The following is a 16,723-nucleotide window of genomic DNA, read 5'->3' as shown; positions in this document are numbered from 1 at the left end:
GACCAGGCACAGCGAATCCAGAAGCGTCTCGTCGTTCTGTATTTGGTGCAGCACGGAGACCCTTTCTTGCAGAGCAGCCACTTGCTGAGACAGGCGGAGGCAGCTATCACAGTTGAATGAGGTATGTGATGCCATTGTAGAGGTGCTGAGGAAACAAAAGAGCTATGGCCAGTGAAAGTGTAACAGTAATGTGATTGTGATGATGCAGCAGGCTAGGTGAGGAAAACGTTGGCTGTCAGGCAGCGGTGCAGCTCAGAAAAACGTACCCGCAAGGGCTACACAACGGTAGCCCACAGCGAGGAGTAGACTCAGAGCATACAGCAGAAAGGTCCCAAACGGAGCGACACTCACCGGCGTAGGCCCAGAGTATGGGCCTAATGCGTTGATTCTGCGTATAGTATGGTGTGAGATGTCTTCTCTCGGTGTCTGAAGGTGAAGTCCTCACGATGCTGAGAAGCTGTCAAAAACTAGCAGCCGGGGCTAGCGCTCAGAAGGCTAGCTGTCAAACTAGCTCTGGGGCTAAAAAGCCGGGTAGATGACCAGACGTGCGACAGATAGTCGGTATAAAACTGCATAGAACACGGGATCTAAGCACCCGATCGCTAGGATCTATTGATCGTATAAAAGTAGGCTGATTTAGCAACCAGTATCCAGCGTTGTTAATAGAAAAAAGTTTGCTTAAATTGTAGTAAAAAAGTGATTTAAAAGGAGCGGCAGACGGGACAAACGCTCTCGCTGCTCTCTTGATGTGATCATTTGGGATTGATGACGCGAAGGAGAGAACACGCCCCCAGCGCCCACAGCGTCCCCTGCGGCCGCGGGAATCGAACCCAGGACCTTCTAGCTGTGAGGCGACAGCGCTACCGACTGCGCCTCCTCTTATCAAAAAACCCGAAAATGAACATACATTAAAGCCATAACCCTTATGTAACAGAGATTAGTGGGTTCCACTTGCTCCTTAAGTAAGGGCATTTCTTATTGGTTAGTGGGCGGCACCTCATTGAGTAACACAGGTGTCCATGTTAGAGGGGTGCCAGTCTTGATTAGATTTGCCCCGGGTAAGATGTGTTCCTCAGCACACTATATTTTCAATAAGAGTTTACTGTGATACTGTGAAGAATACTGGTTATTCTATACAAGTCATGCTAAATGTACCTACATGAAGTAGTGATGCTTTGTACATGTTTTCAGTTAGTCATTTTGACATACCAAACATTATATTGTTTACAACACACTGCTGTTAATTCTGTTGTAGACGTGCTGCTGAGGCGTGTTATACCAAAAAAGGTTTCTGACCAGAGAATTGTGTCTATTCTTACCAGGTACATATTGTTTTGTTTTATTTCATTGTATTGTATTGTGTTGTATGTTTATTGATTGTTAGAATAGGCCAGTCTTGATTAGATTTGCCCAAGACGTGCTGCTGTGGGCGTGTTATACCAAAAGAGGTTTCTGACCAGAGAATTGTGTCTTTTCTTACCAGAATAAACTGTCAACAAAGAGAGGGGTCTGGAACTTCAGTCATCCACACAACACAACGCAGATCAACCGTTACAATGGTGCCGTGACCCATTTCCTGGATTCGTCGTTGGAGCACTGACTGACTGCACCGAGTCATTCCAGGAATTCGAATGGTGTTGCTATTCCAGGAATCCGCCTATTGCGCAAGACCAAGTGGTGGGAACGTTGGTGTAGTACTTTTTCTTTTCACCACCAGAGGGTAGTGCATATAAGGATTCCATTCTGTTGCTCTTTGGAGCTTGAGAGTACAGCTATTTGCACAGCAGTGGTGACTTTCTTGTTTTTCTTTTGATTGTGTTTTTGTTTCACTTATTGAGCCGTGTCGCAGTCACATGCGTAAATGACATGTAACAGGCATGTTGTTCCTATGTGCGATGAGGGGGTTTGGCCGTCCTCTTTTTGCACTAATTCTTTTGAAGAATGGTCTTTTGACTGGGGTGTGTGACTGTTGTACAGTATGGGATGCTCAATGGATGTGTTTGTTTGTACATAGTTTATAAAGTTATGTTTTTTTTTGTTTTTTTTTCGCCTCTTGGTCAGATTTTGTTTTGTTTTTGGTGAGCAAGTGGATTTCAGCAGGGGGGAGTGTAACAGAGATTAGTGGGTTCCACTTGCTCCTTAAGTAAGGGCATTTCTTAATAGTGGGCGGCACCTCATCGAGTAACACAGGTGTCCATTTTAGAGGGGTGCCAGTCTTGATTAGATTTGCCCAAGGTAAGATGTGTTCCTCAGCACACTATATTTTCAATAAGAGTTTACTGTGATACTGTGATGAATACTGGTTATTCTATACATGCTAAATGTACCTACATGAAGTAGTGATGCTTTGTACATGTTTTCAGTTAGTCATTTTGACATACTAAACAGTATATTGTTTACAACACACTGCTGTTAATTCTGTTGTAGACGTGCTGCTGAGGCGTGTTATACCTAAAGAGGTTTCTGATCAGAGAAGTGTGTCTATTCTTACCAGGTACATATTCTTTTGTTTTATTTCATTGTATTGTATTGTGTTGTATGTTTATTGATTGTTAGGGACCAGTAGAAATTTACAGAAGAGGGTCCCTGGAGGAAAATAGGGGAGGGTCATGCCTTTCTAATTGTAGTCCAAGAGGGTCAGCTAATTTTATTTTAAATCCAAGGGAGGGTCATGCAATTTTGAATTGATGAAATAGTTCGTTTTTATATACCTTTTTAGGGACAGGTCGATTTTTAAAGAAGGGTACCCCTTGAGAAAATGTATGTACCTTGATCTAAAATGCCATGACCCTCCCTTAGACTAAAAGAAAAAAATCAATGACCCTCCCCAAGTGATTACATTTTTTTTTAAACCCTCCCCGCCTAGGAGTGAGTGTCACGGCATATTGTCCCACGATATAGCCTATTGTGGTATTAAAATGTGACGATAGGTATTGTCATGATGTCATACTGTATCGTAATATTTTTTTTATATAGGAGTTCTTACTGTATGGTGTATGATATGAAATCTAAATCTTATCATAATCACAGTAATTATTCATCATGTCTTCCATCGTATTCAAGGTATTTTGGAGAGAAATGAAACAGACTCCAGTCACTTTCAGTTTAAAGCACTGCAGAGGGGAGGTGTTTGCGTCAAATTGCCCTTTTCCCAAAAGACCCATTTGAAAAAAATATATATGTATTTTTTTTATGGCCTGCCAAACATATGTGGCCCTTATCAAGACAAACATTTGACAAATAATTATAATTTCAACAATCATAATTATTATTTATAATTAAAATTTAAATGAGCTGGCTGCCATCAGTCAGTTTTAGTCTCACTTTTCACCTGATGCAGTGATGTCAAGTGCCCTCCCAGGGGTCATCAACATGTCCGTACACGGACAAACATGTCCGTGGTAAGACATGTCTTTGTCCGAGGCACATTTTTTATTTTGAAATAAATTCTAGATATATTCTATATATTTTCTTCATTATAATGTAGAACCGTATTTCACGAGTACAGACCACGCCTTCAAACCAAACATTGTTTAACGTTCTTTATTTAGAAAAGAAGGAGATGGACCTGTCAGGAAAGGAATTGGTTATGCATGGCTTAGGAGATGGAGGGAAGGAAGGGAAGGGAAGGAGGGTGGGAAGGAAGGGAGGCTTTAGGGGTGGGGATGTAGGAGTGGAGATGGAGGAGGAGATGATGTGTAGACAGGGAGGTGATGAGGAAGGGGGTGAGGATGAGGGAGTGAAGACAAGGGGTACGATTTATCTAGTGAGGAGGGTAAGTGAAGGATGGAAGGTGTGAGGATGGTGAGAGGATGGCTAGGGTGAGGTGAGCTGGAGGGAGTGAGAACAGAGGAAGGGGAGGTGGGGATGAAGGGGCATGTGAAGCCTGGATAAGGGGCGCAAATGGGAGTGTGGGATGGAGGGCGTCGTAACCCTGGGGAGGGATGAAGGACGGGGCCCAGTGGGGGCGCGGCCCTGGGGGAGGGAAGGGCGAAGCCCTGGTGGGGGAGGAAGGGTGTAGCCCTGGTGGGGGAGGAAGGGCGTAGCCCTGATGAGGGGTGGAAGGGCGCGTGAAGCCCAGAGAGGGGGGAGGCATAACCATGAGGCTCCAGGGGGATGGAGACCTGAGCATTTGGCTTAGGGTCTGAGGATATAGGCGTCCGTCTTGGCAGTAATCTGTGGACGCACCATCACTCGAGACCCCCGTCTGGAACCTGAAGACAGATCGGAGAGTACAGAAGAAAGGGTAGGGAGGGAGGGGTACGAAGAACAATGCACGAATGGCAGCGGACCTGGAAGGTTTAAATAACCTCACTTATTGGTAGAAGGGGTGGAGTTCAGGGTGGAGAGCGATTAGTTACCATGGCATCGGTGCCACTGTGAGTGGCAAGGGTGGAGCTGTGATCGGTTACCATGGCGGATAATCGAGGGCGGAGTTGACTCGGTTACCATGGTGATCGATCAAGCTTGTAACCTAGAGAGTGAGCTAGGAATGGAAATAGATCATGGGAGTAGAGTGCCTAACTTTGATCAGAGGTGAGTGGGAGGTCTGATGGTGAGGCTGTGGATCAAGGGTTTCCATGGATTATGATTGAGTGTTACTATGGTTATTTTTTGCATTATTGGACACTTTGAAACGCTTTCTCTCAACTGTCATAAATCAACTTTACTTTACTCCAGTTCTGCCCTCCTTTGCCTCGGTGCTCCTTCTCAACAGATGACATGCCTTCTCTTTTTGCTCTTTTCCCGCACCATTTCCACTGTGGTCACTCACATTACTGTTGACTTTAATTGTTTCATTGTCTGACACACCTCATACACTCCATTAATCCATTGTCTTAAAAAATAAAAATACTAGTATCCCACAAAGGATTGAACGGATGTTTGGACATTTTCAGGTAATCTTGTTGTCTTGTTGTCCTCATATGATCAATCATGTACAGGTAAAACAAACAATACCACAAATCTCCTGCATCATATTAATGAGAATGTCATCCTGACACTTTATGAGTCACCAAAATTATTCAAACACATTTTTTAAAGATTCAATTGTGTATTTTAGAATATGTTTTTACATTATTATAAAAAATATGTAGGCTAAATATATTTTACTTTAAAAACAAAAAGGAAAAAAAGAGTGCCACAGACATAGACAAGTCTTGCCACGGACATGTTTGTCCATGTACGGACATGTTGATGACCCCTGAAGGAGCTATTTGCTACCAAGGCAAAGGAGGGCAGAACTGGACAAGTAAAGCTGGTTGTCGTTAGTTGAGAGACAGTGTTTCAAAGTGTCCAATAATAACAATTATAACAACTATAATAACTATAATAACACTCCACAATCATGTCTTGGATCTACTTTTTCAATGCATTTTTGCATAGACTATACTGCCCTGCCAAGCCAAAGAGCAGTAACTACGTTTTTGGACACACCGACTTATTTGGGTCTCAAAGGTCAAATTAGCCTTTGTGATGTTGGGGGATAAACAATTACCTCAAGAACAGATGTACAATTAGTGTAATGTCACTTATATGCCGATATCTCATTTGGCTGACCAGTTGAATCACTTTTAAACCAATTTTTCAGTTATTTTTGTTTTCGTAGTTACTGCACTCTGCCTTGGCAGGGCAGTATACCCTTGTGTACTTTGGGTTAAAAGGTCTCCGCACAATATCCTGCAGTATTTTTTCACAAGCCAGAAATGTATATAAAAGTGAATAATCAAAAAAACGAAGATCTTGTGCTACTGTTTTTGCTTGTAAAATGTGTTATATTGATTTTGGCAACAAAATCTTTCTCAAATGTCATAAATACATATACCTAACATCTGAAACAAGTATTGGTGCCTTAGTATACTCATATTTGAATTTAGATCATGAAATGTAGCAAATTTGTTAAAGAAAACACCCAGCACAACGAAACATACACATAGTACATTTAGCTAAAAGCTTATGTTTCATACATAAAGAAAATCACAACCTACTGTGTAATGAAAGGTAGAAAAAAAAGCAGCACACCTTGGCCCAAAATGGCTGAAAATCAATCAAAATGCTACCACGCCCCCCTAGATTGGAATAATGCCAAAAAATAGACTAGACTAAAATAAATACACTAAAGCTGCACATTATTACAAAATATGGTATAAAATGTGTATTAAAATACCACAGTGTGTCACAGCATGTGTCATTTGTACATCAACCCCCCACCCACCCCCCAGATCAGGCCTTCTGTGTCACTCACAGGTATGAACAGAGAAATGTTGGTGTGACATTGTCAGACAGTGCAACAGCAGCAAAATAGTATACAAATATGACAAAATATGAAAGTGCAGACTGCATCTCCTGTGGATGACACTGATCACACCATTGATGGATTCTGGGGCACCAACTTCAGACTCAATGAGTATGTCTTGCAGCCCTGCATCACCAAACCTTTTTCCTAAAATACCTAGGAAGGACATGAAAACCCTATGTCCGTGGCACTTTTTTCTTTTTCTTTTTTTTTCTATAAATTTTTTTTTGAGAGAAAGTGTTTCAAAGTGTCCAATAATAACAATAACAACTCAATTATAATAACACTAAACAAGCATAATCCATGGAAACCCTTGATCCACAGCCTCACCATGAGACCTCCTCCTCAACTCTCATCAAAGTTAGGCACCATTGAATCAAACTATTGTGACATTGCATTCCTTTAGATCATGCCGTGCCCTTCATGAATTACTCATCATGTACTCCTCATGTTATCTGTTTTGACAATTTTTTTTGACACTTTTGACACTGTTTTGACACTCAAGCATTTCCTTTGTCCCATCGGCATGCTTTTCCATCAACATGGATTAGGTCTACTGTACCTGTTCACCTTAATGGAAACCACACCTATAGTTTAGCTAGAACTTCCTGTCTCCTCCAGTAACACTGTCCTCTGATGACCTTTGTCATAAAGGCTTCCTCTAGGCTAGAGTCAAAAGTGCAGGCTATCTCTAATACAGACACCTCATCAACCACAACAACATCTGGTGTATTAGCTGTCAAAGATGTAAAGATGTCTGAGTTATCACTGAGATCAAACATGTTTTTACATTCTCACTGTAGATGCATGACATTTTTACAGGTTTGTTTTGCCATAATTATAAAAGACATACTTGTGGTGTTTATGTATGTACCATAGTGTCCATGAGAAGGTAAATAGATGTTATGACCTATGTGTGAATTCCATGCTGCAAAACTAGCAGCATGGAATTCACACATAAGTGTCAATATCCTTGATCTGAACAAAATAACCAACACCTTTAGGGCGGATTCACACTATGGTCCCGGGTGCGCACCCCGGACCACATGGCAGATGTTGTGGTAGTGTGAACGTAGCGAACCGTTCCCCGTAACGCATCACCGTACCGTACCCGAAACCACCTGGGGAGGTAGTCTTGGGTCCGATTGCTGCGCGCTCGGGAACGGAACGCGGCAGTGTGAATCCATCCGTACCAAGAGAAGGAAGTGGACTGCTAATCATATATCATTTATATATTTTTATAATGACACATTATTTTAGCTGGGTTATACCTTCTCATAGTTCTACTTGAATGTTGACAAGAAATAATAATCCCGCTAGTGTTTGAGTAGCGCGAGCCGTGAAAAATAATAAACAAAAAACACATGTTTGGCGAACGTATATATAAGGATAAATATACCAAGGATTAGTCTGTGACGTCACTTCTAAAATACCAATACCAATTTTCAATAGATGTTTTTAATGTGATAACATAATACATAAGTGGTGTGTGTGTGTGTGTGTGTGTGTGTGTGTGTGTGTGTGTGTGTGTGTGTGTGTGTGTGTGTGTGTGTGTGTGTGTGTGTGTGTGTGTGTGGCTTACCTGCTGACGTTTCTGCTTGAGGGAGTTGATCCTTCTGCTGTTTTCCTCCCACATTAATGTCAATAAAACGCCGGTAGAATTATAAAAAATATTTTTGCTTTGTTTTGGTCAGAGTTGAAGTGTTTTTTTTTTGCGGCCATCCTATTGGCCGACAACATGCATGTGACCGAAAACCGCACCACCCCTATTGAAACTAGAATATTTGCATTTCTGGGAAATTGCAAGTGTGATTGCGCCAACGCGAGTCGCGGGTTGCGGTCGCTGGGACACGAGGAATACACCGGGAGGAATACCATTGGAGGCCGTACACGATACCATTGGAGGCCGTACACGTGCGATCCGAATTCGGTGCAGATCGGATCCTGCGTTCCTGATACATGGCATTTTGATTTTAAGAAGTAGGCCTCTCCCACTATAGAAAATGGCCCCTCCCACAAATGTTGTAAGCCAATTATATTGTCACGTCACTCCTGAGATCACTTGCATTTCATTTTGAGAGGATTGAAAAATCATGTTTTTGCATCAAACGGCTACATTTTGCGCATTTTTGGCACCCCCTATGTATCAAAGTGAAAATGCTTTTGGGGAGTTGTTGAGTAAACCACCGTTGACATGTGATTCAAATTTGGGGTTGACTGGAAGTTTTGTTCATGATTTTTGGCATCATTTGTAAAACAAGCCCCTCCCCTTTGGAAGCCTATTACAGACGAACGGTATGGGTTCCGCTTTGATATGTTTATCGCATGGGTTCAGCGATTATGTGTACCAATTTTTGTGAGATTTGGACAAAATCTGTAGGAGAAGGTGCAAAAACTGTGTTTTGAAGATCTAAAAATCTGAAAATCTATCCAGACACAAACGGGCGTGGCCTATATGGGGAGTTGCGTCATGACCCAAGGAATCCAGCTTTTTTGATTCTACGACCTACGGTTCAAGAGTTATAGGCCGAAACGTAAAGTGGGCTGTTATAGCGCCATCATGAGGTCAACTTGTGTAATACTTTTTAAAATAATTTGGCACTGGACTCTTAACCTCCCCTCCAAGTCTTGTAACTGTAGCCCTTACGGTTTTGGAGAGAAAAAATGTTGTTTTCGCATTTTCTCAAGCAAGTCAATGGGGAAAATGAATTCACTAATAAATTAATATCAATTAAATCATACAACTTCTCTCTCTTAGCAAAATACACGCACACGATTCCCGATGAAGCCGGTCATTTTGACATATGGCACAAGTGTGTGGCGCAAAAACTGTGGGAGGAGTAGCGGGACAAAATAGTTAGGGCAACCACACTAAATATTACTACGCCTAGTAAGAAATAGTACCGACTTTAAACACTCATTGTAAAAATACTGCAGGAAAGCAGATGGAGAACTTTTTGTTTCTTACTTACTACCAATAGATCTTTTTTAAGAAGCAGAGATTATTTAGATCCACCTGATGGGAACGAAACTGAACGAAAAGGGCCTTGACCAGACGGCCTACTTAATGGAATGCACTACTGTACCTTGCCAAACCAAATGGTTTAGCTGGTAGAACTTGATATCTTTCTGTCCTCAAGTAACACAGTCTTTTGAAAAGCCAGCAATCTCTATATTAGCCATATGATGTATAATACGCACCCACTCACCTTTGCAGCTAAGTGGCCCTTTTGAGGTTGAAGCACTGTCTGTACTGATGAGACTCAACTATTATAATCCAAAATAATTAGGATTTAATTTGTTGGTCGCTCAGTAGTTAAAGCAGACATACTGTACTATTGTTTTAAAATGTGCAGCACATTGGAATAGACCCTATGACACATTAGGAGTCCATTAGTATACATTTAGGGCTAGGCCACTGTGTTTTTGGTACAATGATTATTTTGCATGTCCGTGGCGAAAATGAAATATTAATGAAAATATCCATCACAAGCTGCCATGGTGATGACCCCTGCTCCCACCTCATTATCCTTGCAGCTGCAAACAACTTGATTTGATACAGGCAGCAAGCATGTTAAGTTCACTCCCCCATCAATAAATTGTTGCTTTAAGTTTTACACTTCACGTTCTGTGCAGATTAGCTAGCTTTTGTTAGCTTAGTTTGTACAGAGTCAGGTTAATTGTTTCTCCCTATTTCCGATCTACAGTATGTGATAATTAAGTAAACTGGCTCCTGGCTGTAGCTAGAGAATTATTTTTCCCTGGTCTGCTACTGCTGAAGCATGCATGTTACTACATGCTGCATTAGTTTCTCACCTCAAATGTTTTGCAGGTACATATTTTAGTACATTTTGATCTTCACCTGCCTTATCTGATCATTAGTATTAAGAATGAAAATGGGAATGATGGCCAATATGCTACATAGAGAAATGTTAATTATTTAAATTTGTACATGGTAATGAGAACGTAATGCTTATTTTACTGAAATTTGCACTGATGAAAGTCCCACATGGACTGAAGCTGTCAAATGAAATTGTAGTTACTTTGCCCTCATCTTAAAGTTAACGTGTTAGGCTGTTTGTGGTATGATGCAGGGATAACGGGATAGCTGGGCACTAGGGACATCTGGGCACCTCTATGTAAAATTGGCTATTCTGTCCAACATGTTAAACAAATAAAATATTTGGAAAATGTTTTAAAGTAAAGTTTACATGATTAGAATATGCTTAAACATTCGGCAATTAAGGTCTAACATTTCTACAATTGCTACAAAACAGATCCAGTCATTTTGGGGCATAAACAAGAAGTTGAAGGATAATCTGATAATGATGTACCATGCATGTTCACATCATGTATACTTTACATTACTTTCAAATATATAAACTTTTACAATTTTGGTCAAAATAACATTGCCCATGTCATTACTGCCATTACCCTCAATGAGGCAGAGGAGAGGGTACTGGTAGTAATGACATGGGCCATGTTATTGTGGAACATCTTGCTCCAATAGCTACCATTACTTAGTGCAATAGATTCAACATTAGCTTGCATCTGATATAAAATCAAGGATCAGTCTCTCAACAAAGCCACATTCTTTAGCTTAAAGCCATTTCAATTGCGTTGATGGCTTGTTAACGACCGTCATTGATTCTAAATAGAGTAGACCAAGGTGTTACTTGATTTGAATCCTTTGTATCCTTTGAAATAGAGAGGGGTCATTGACCACTGTTCTGCTGTACTTGGGACCAGTACAAATACTGAAATATGGCCTTTGAATGTATTTCATTGTGATGTGATGACTATGAGGTTTAATGGGAATATTGAAGCCAAATGGTTATATTGTAAATGTGAAGTGAAAATATGCAAATGTATTTAAGGGACAGCAGCTCATACACACAACAGATATACAGATACTCACCTGTAAAACACCAACACATATTCAACACAATCACCCACACACATACATGCTATACCTACCTGGAACACACACGCACGCGCGCACGCACGCACACACACACACACACACACACACACACACACACACACACACACACACACACACACACACACACACACACACACACACACACACACACACACACACACGTATACTTACAGTACCTGGAAGGGAATAACTGTACACACACATATGCTCACCTTGAAGGTGCTATGGGCTTTGTTAAAAAGAGAGACATTGTTGCAGAACAGGGAAATGTTGATTTATTGTGATATTTGTGATTGTATTATTGTGAATAAATGAGAGGAAAATTAGGAACGCAAGTGAACGGTTCATGTCTTCATTCCTGTGCCTGTTTACATTGTTTTTCAGAGACTGAGGCAGTGAACCAAAAATCCATCCTGTCAATCCTCAATCCTGTTATGTGGTACCCGACCTAACCTGGGACCCATCCATCCCATTGGCTTCACGGATAGGCTGAGCTTCGCGTCACCTTTGTGCTCCTGAAAAACTCATTATTTTACAAGGTCATGCACAAAATGTCTGTGTTTCGGTGGTCTTTGTGTCTCTGTGTGCTGTTCGCCAAAATGATGTTGATCTACATGTACCTGTACCTGTACCTGAGACATGTATCAGAGATGCCTCCTCAGGTCTGTCCTCCCGGTCACTTCAAAATAGACGCCATGAAGAACTGCTCGTCCTGGCTGCAGTGTCCGCAAATCATCGCGGAAGTGCGCACGTTGAAACTGATCGGCGAGGATGGCGTAAAGAAGGTGTTCCTGTCAGAGTGGAGAGGTCAGAAGGTGGCGTTGTCCAAATCGATCGCTCCGAACTCACAGAAGGTACAGAAGGCACTTGTCCACGATGTCTCCATGCTGCAAGCCCTGCAAGGCCCCCACGTGGTGCAGCTGGTGGGTGCGTGCCTAGAGGAGCACATGATAGTCACTGAGTACCACCCACTGGGCTCCCTGAAAAACCTGGACACTGTGCTGGCACAGGAGAGACACCGGCATCACGACACCTGGCAGATACGCCTGAGGTTGGCCGTGGACTACGTGTCTGTCCTCAGCTACCTCCACGACAGCCCTGTGGGCTGCCGTGTTATGTGTGACACACCATGGCTGGACCAAACCTTGAGCCAGTTCCTGCTGAGCAGCAACTTCCGTCTGGTGGTCAACGACCTGGACTGGCTGCCGGAGGTGGACGCTGCCAGGGGCCTGCTGGTCAAATGCTTCAGCTGGGAGGTGAAGGGACACTTTCCCGCGCCGGAGCAGCTCTGGCCGTACAAGGGCCTGGCCTTTTCAGAGAAGCTCATGCCCGGCTACGACGAGAAGTCGGATATCTGGAAGATCCCGGAGGTGACGCGCCACCTGATGGGGAGCGTGGCCGGGGGCGACGTGGCCCTCTCCCACCTGTCACAGGTCCACGCGAAGTGTAAGAGGACAGACCCCGCGCTGCGGCCCGCCGCTCAGGAGGTGCTGCAGGTCTACGAGCTGGTCTACAACATGTTGCTAGAGAACAGAAAGTACAACTAACTACCAATTACAATGTCCCATATTTGAATACTGGGCCATGTTTGGTCACCCCAGACTTCAGGAGCAGCAAATGGATTCACAATAGAGCAGTGCCAGACCCCTTGGGTCTGGCAAATATATATACAAGAGAAGAAAAAAATGGGAGGGGGGGGGGTTGGGGGGGGTAGGTTAAGACTTAGACAGGGGCCATTTTCGAATTGCAGCCTCCTGAAGGTGTATCTTTAGGGCAGTTTTGAAAGTGAGTAGGGTTTTACACTCCTTTACTCCTTTTGGTAGGCCATTCCACATTTTTGTTGAATAGCATGAGAACGAGTTCATTCCCTTTGTTGAGCCAAGTCTGGGTTGAACATGATTCGTGGAGCTGCCTCTGGTGTTATGATCGTGGACTTCATTAACGTTTTGGAAGTATTTTGACAAATATAGGGGGATCCCAATGTTGTGGTGTATCTTAAAGACCAGGCCCATTGCAAGTTGCTGTACTCTGTCCTCAACCCTGAGCCATCCAATCCTAGCAAAATGAGCAGGGGTTAGATGGGTTTTGTGATTGAGGCCAAGAAGTAGCCTTACTAGTTTGTTTTGGGATTACTTTTTTCAGACCAAGGACCCCTTAGTTGAGAGAGACATGAAGCAGGGACCCCCACACCTTTTTCATAGATTCCATATAGTTTCATTGCTTGATATCACGATCATCAGTGTATTTTGGATTCATGTTAATGTGTATTTTCAAACATTTAACCACTTAAACCGTCACTTAATAAACTTTACCTTTCACTCTTGGCCTTTGGCTCTGTACTTAGTCTGCTCTTTTTTCCGTCTACACCAAAACGCTTTGCCGAAAATAAAATATTTTTGGCTAAAATTCCTCAGAATTTGGATGCTATAGGGTTCAAGTGTTTAATGTAAAAAAGAAAAAAAGTTCGTATCACACAAAGATTTGGCGGCCCCCCTGTAGTAACTCTGAGGACCCCCTCAGGGGTCGCAGACCCCCTGTTGAAGACCCCTGCTGTACATGATATGGACGTTAGTTAAGGTGCAAGAATAATAAATATCAGCTCATCGTACATGGGATTAAAGGAGTACTTCATCCAAGTACTGACTATTTCTATCATTTACCTACTAGGTGATGTCTTTAAGTCCCAGAGAATTTTTGTTTGTAAAACATTCCTCCAAAATGAAGAATAAATGTCAGGAAAAAAATTGTCAGGATCAACTTGGTTTGCATTTGTTTACGGGCCAAAAGAGCTTCTCCTGAGCCTCTTCACAATGAAAGTCAATGAAGAGCCATGTATTGGATTATCAATTTCTAATAAATGGAGCAATTACTTTTGATTCCTTGCCCACCTTTGGAGTTACATCATGGCAAGGTAACTACACAACCCAAACCTTTACCAAAGTGGTTTAAGGCGGCACTGCATATGGTAGAGATGGGGACTCAAGTGAATGACTCACACTCGAGTTGCACTCGAGTCACCAAACATGCGACTTGAGACTCGACTCGGACTCTACCCTCAAAGACTCGAGACTTGACTCGGACTCGAGCTCAAAGACTGATAGGGCAGATGCCTTTCTGGAGCATACCACCATGCGTAAGGCATACCAGGAGCACCACCTGCGTAGATACACTGCGGCGCGACAGTGGCGCTAACAACACTGCAGAGCTCAAGACACTTATGCTCAAGACACTTATGCTGGCCAGGAGGGTATGGAGGTCAGCAATTCAGGAGTCCTGAGTTGCCGTTGGCTACACCGCTCTCTCGCGTCGCATCATCTATGACGTGAGTGACGTGACAGCTTACGCCATGCAGCACACACTTTGAGCCAACTACCAGGCAGCTATATAGTCCATGAGCCAGACAAGATTTCATTATCGAAAGAGTGGGCAAAACCATACCTATATTAAATTGTTCATAGGGTCAATACGAAAATAAATATATGATAACCTCTCCACAGGAGCAGCTTTTACATGGTTATCACACATTTCGTTATTTTCCCCATACGTACATGACAGGTGAAAAAATGACAACATTTAAAAAAGAGTTATCATAATGAAACTTCCTGAGTTGATTACTTACATGAAGACAATGATTTATCGTATTACAAGTTTTCTGAAATTGTATATTTAAATATGCAAATTAGGCATTACGAAAATATGCCCGAATTTGTATAACTTTCCAGAATCAACATTGGAACATTGGACAAAGCCAGAGTGAACATTCTTATTTCATTTTGTTAAGATGTTTGAGTCAAAGGTTTTTAACGAGGGAATATTCAATATCTGGCTCAATTTTGGGGCTCTGGCTCATGGACTAAATGCCTAATTTGCATATTTAAATATACAATTTCAGAAAACTTGTAATACGATAAATCATTGTCTTCATGCAAGTAATCAACTCAGGAAGTTTCATTATGATAACTCTTTTTTAAATTTTGTAATTTTTTCACCTGTCATGTACGGGAAAATAACAAAATGTGTGATAACTATGAAAAAGCTGCTCCTGTGGAAAGGTTATCATATATTTATTTACTCGTATTGACCCTATGAACAATTTAAAATAGGTTTGGTTTTGCCCACTCTTTCGATAATCATTGCTCAATTTTGGGGCTCTGGCTCATGGACTAATATGGCGACACAGCTTTTCAAGCACCAAAAAAAGCTATATGACTTTTACAGGGGCCAGTTTTGAATTGCAGCCACCTGAAGCTACTGTCTCATTTGTGTGAAATATCATATAAGATATGCTCCAATCATTAAGGTTTCGAGGCCTATCAGGCTCAAAGCCTTATTGAGATTGTACAGTAGGCGTTCTTCCGCCGTTTTTTCAGTTCTGGCCCAACCGTGTGGTCACTTTTTACGAAACTCAGCAATATGGTAGAGGGCTATGCCAAACGGCTAAGAAACGAAACTCACAACCATTGGCCAAAGGGTGGCGCTGTAGCACTCAATTGAAATATGCCAACTTTGAACAGGTACAACTCATGCCCTGTTTGACCTACAGCCATGAAACTTCGATACATACATGCGTCTCCTCATGCCTAACAACTTTCACATTTTGACCTCTGACCTTTAGATCTCCCACCATTTTGAATTATATGAAAAACAGTAAAAATCTATCTCCTCCTGGGATCTTTGAGCAATCTGCACAACACTTTTTACACATGAGCTTTGGACCTATGCCGACAAACCCGCAATACGGATTTTCCACAAGTGAAAAAATGAAGCTTTTATGAGCCAATGAATATTGCAGTTTTATGAAAATTATTTGTCTGCCCCTAACCGTTACAATGGTGCCGTGACCCATTTCCTGGATTCGTCGTTGGAGCACTGACTGACTGCACCGAGTCATTCCAGGAATTCGAATGGTGTTGCTATTCCAGGAATCCGCCTATTGCGGAAGACCAAGTGGTGGGAACGTTGGTGTAGTACTTTTTCTTTTCACCACCAGAGGGTAGTGCATATAAGGATTCCACTCTGTTGCTCTTTGGAGCTTGAGAGTACAGCTATTTGCACAGCAGTAGTGACTTTCTTGTTTTTCTTTTGATTGTATTTTTGTTTCACTTAGGGACAGGTCAATTTTTAAAGAAGGGTACCCCTGGAGAAAATGTATGTGCCCTGATCTAAAATGGCATGACCCTCCCTTTGACAAAAAAAATTAATCAATGACCCTCCCCAAGTGATTAAAAAAAAAAGATGAACCCTCCCCGCCTAGGAGTGTCACGATATATTGTCCCACGATATAGCCTATCATGGTTTTAAAATGTGACGATAGGTATTGTCATGATGTCATACTGTATCGTAATATTTCTTTTGTTATTAAAACACTTTCCTTTTTTTGAAAGTTATAGGAGTTCTTACTGTATGTTGTATGATATGAAATGTAAAGCTTATCATAATCACAGTAATTATTAATCATGTCTTCCATCATATTCAAGGTATTT

At 42.0% G+C, this 16,723-nt stretch overlaps 1 protein-coding gene across 1 annotated transcript; it reads left to right on the top strand.

Moving 5' to 3' along the window:
* The first annotated feature begins 2,425 nt into the window (after positions 1-2,425).
* Positions 2,426-12,871, top strand: LOC308085128 (protein O-mannose kinase-like). The gene is made up of 2 exons (XM_080428212.1): positions 2,426-2,494; positions 11,625-12,871. The coding sequence occupies exon 2, from the start codon at positions 11,783-11,785 to the stop codon at positions 12,785-12,787; it is 1,005 nt and encodes a 334-aa protein (XP_080284338.1). The 5' UTR covers positions 2,426-2,494; positions 11,625-11,782; the 3' UTR covers positions 12,788-12,871.
* The last annotated feature ends 3,852 nt before the right edge of the window (positions 12,872-16,723 follow it).

Source organism: Gymnoscopelus braueri, assembly GCF_963280865.1.
Source record: "Gymnoscopelus braueri genome assembly, chromosome: 5".
Taxonomy (NCBI): domain Eukaryota; kingdom Metazoa; phylum Chordata; class Actinopteri; order Myctophiformes; family Myctophidae; genus Gymnoscopelus; species Gymnoscopelus braueri.
The sequence above is the reverse complement of the archived record's forward strand: the minus strand, read 5'-3'. Positions and strand labels throughout refer to the sequence as shown.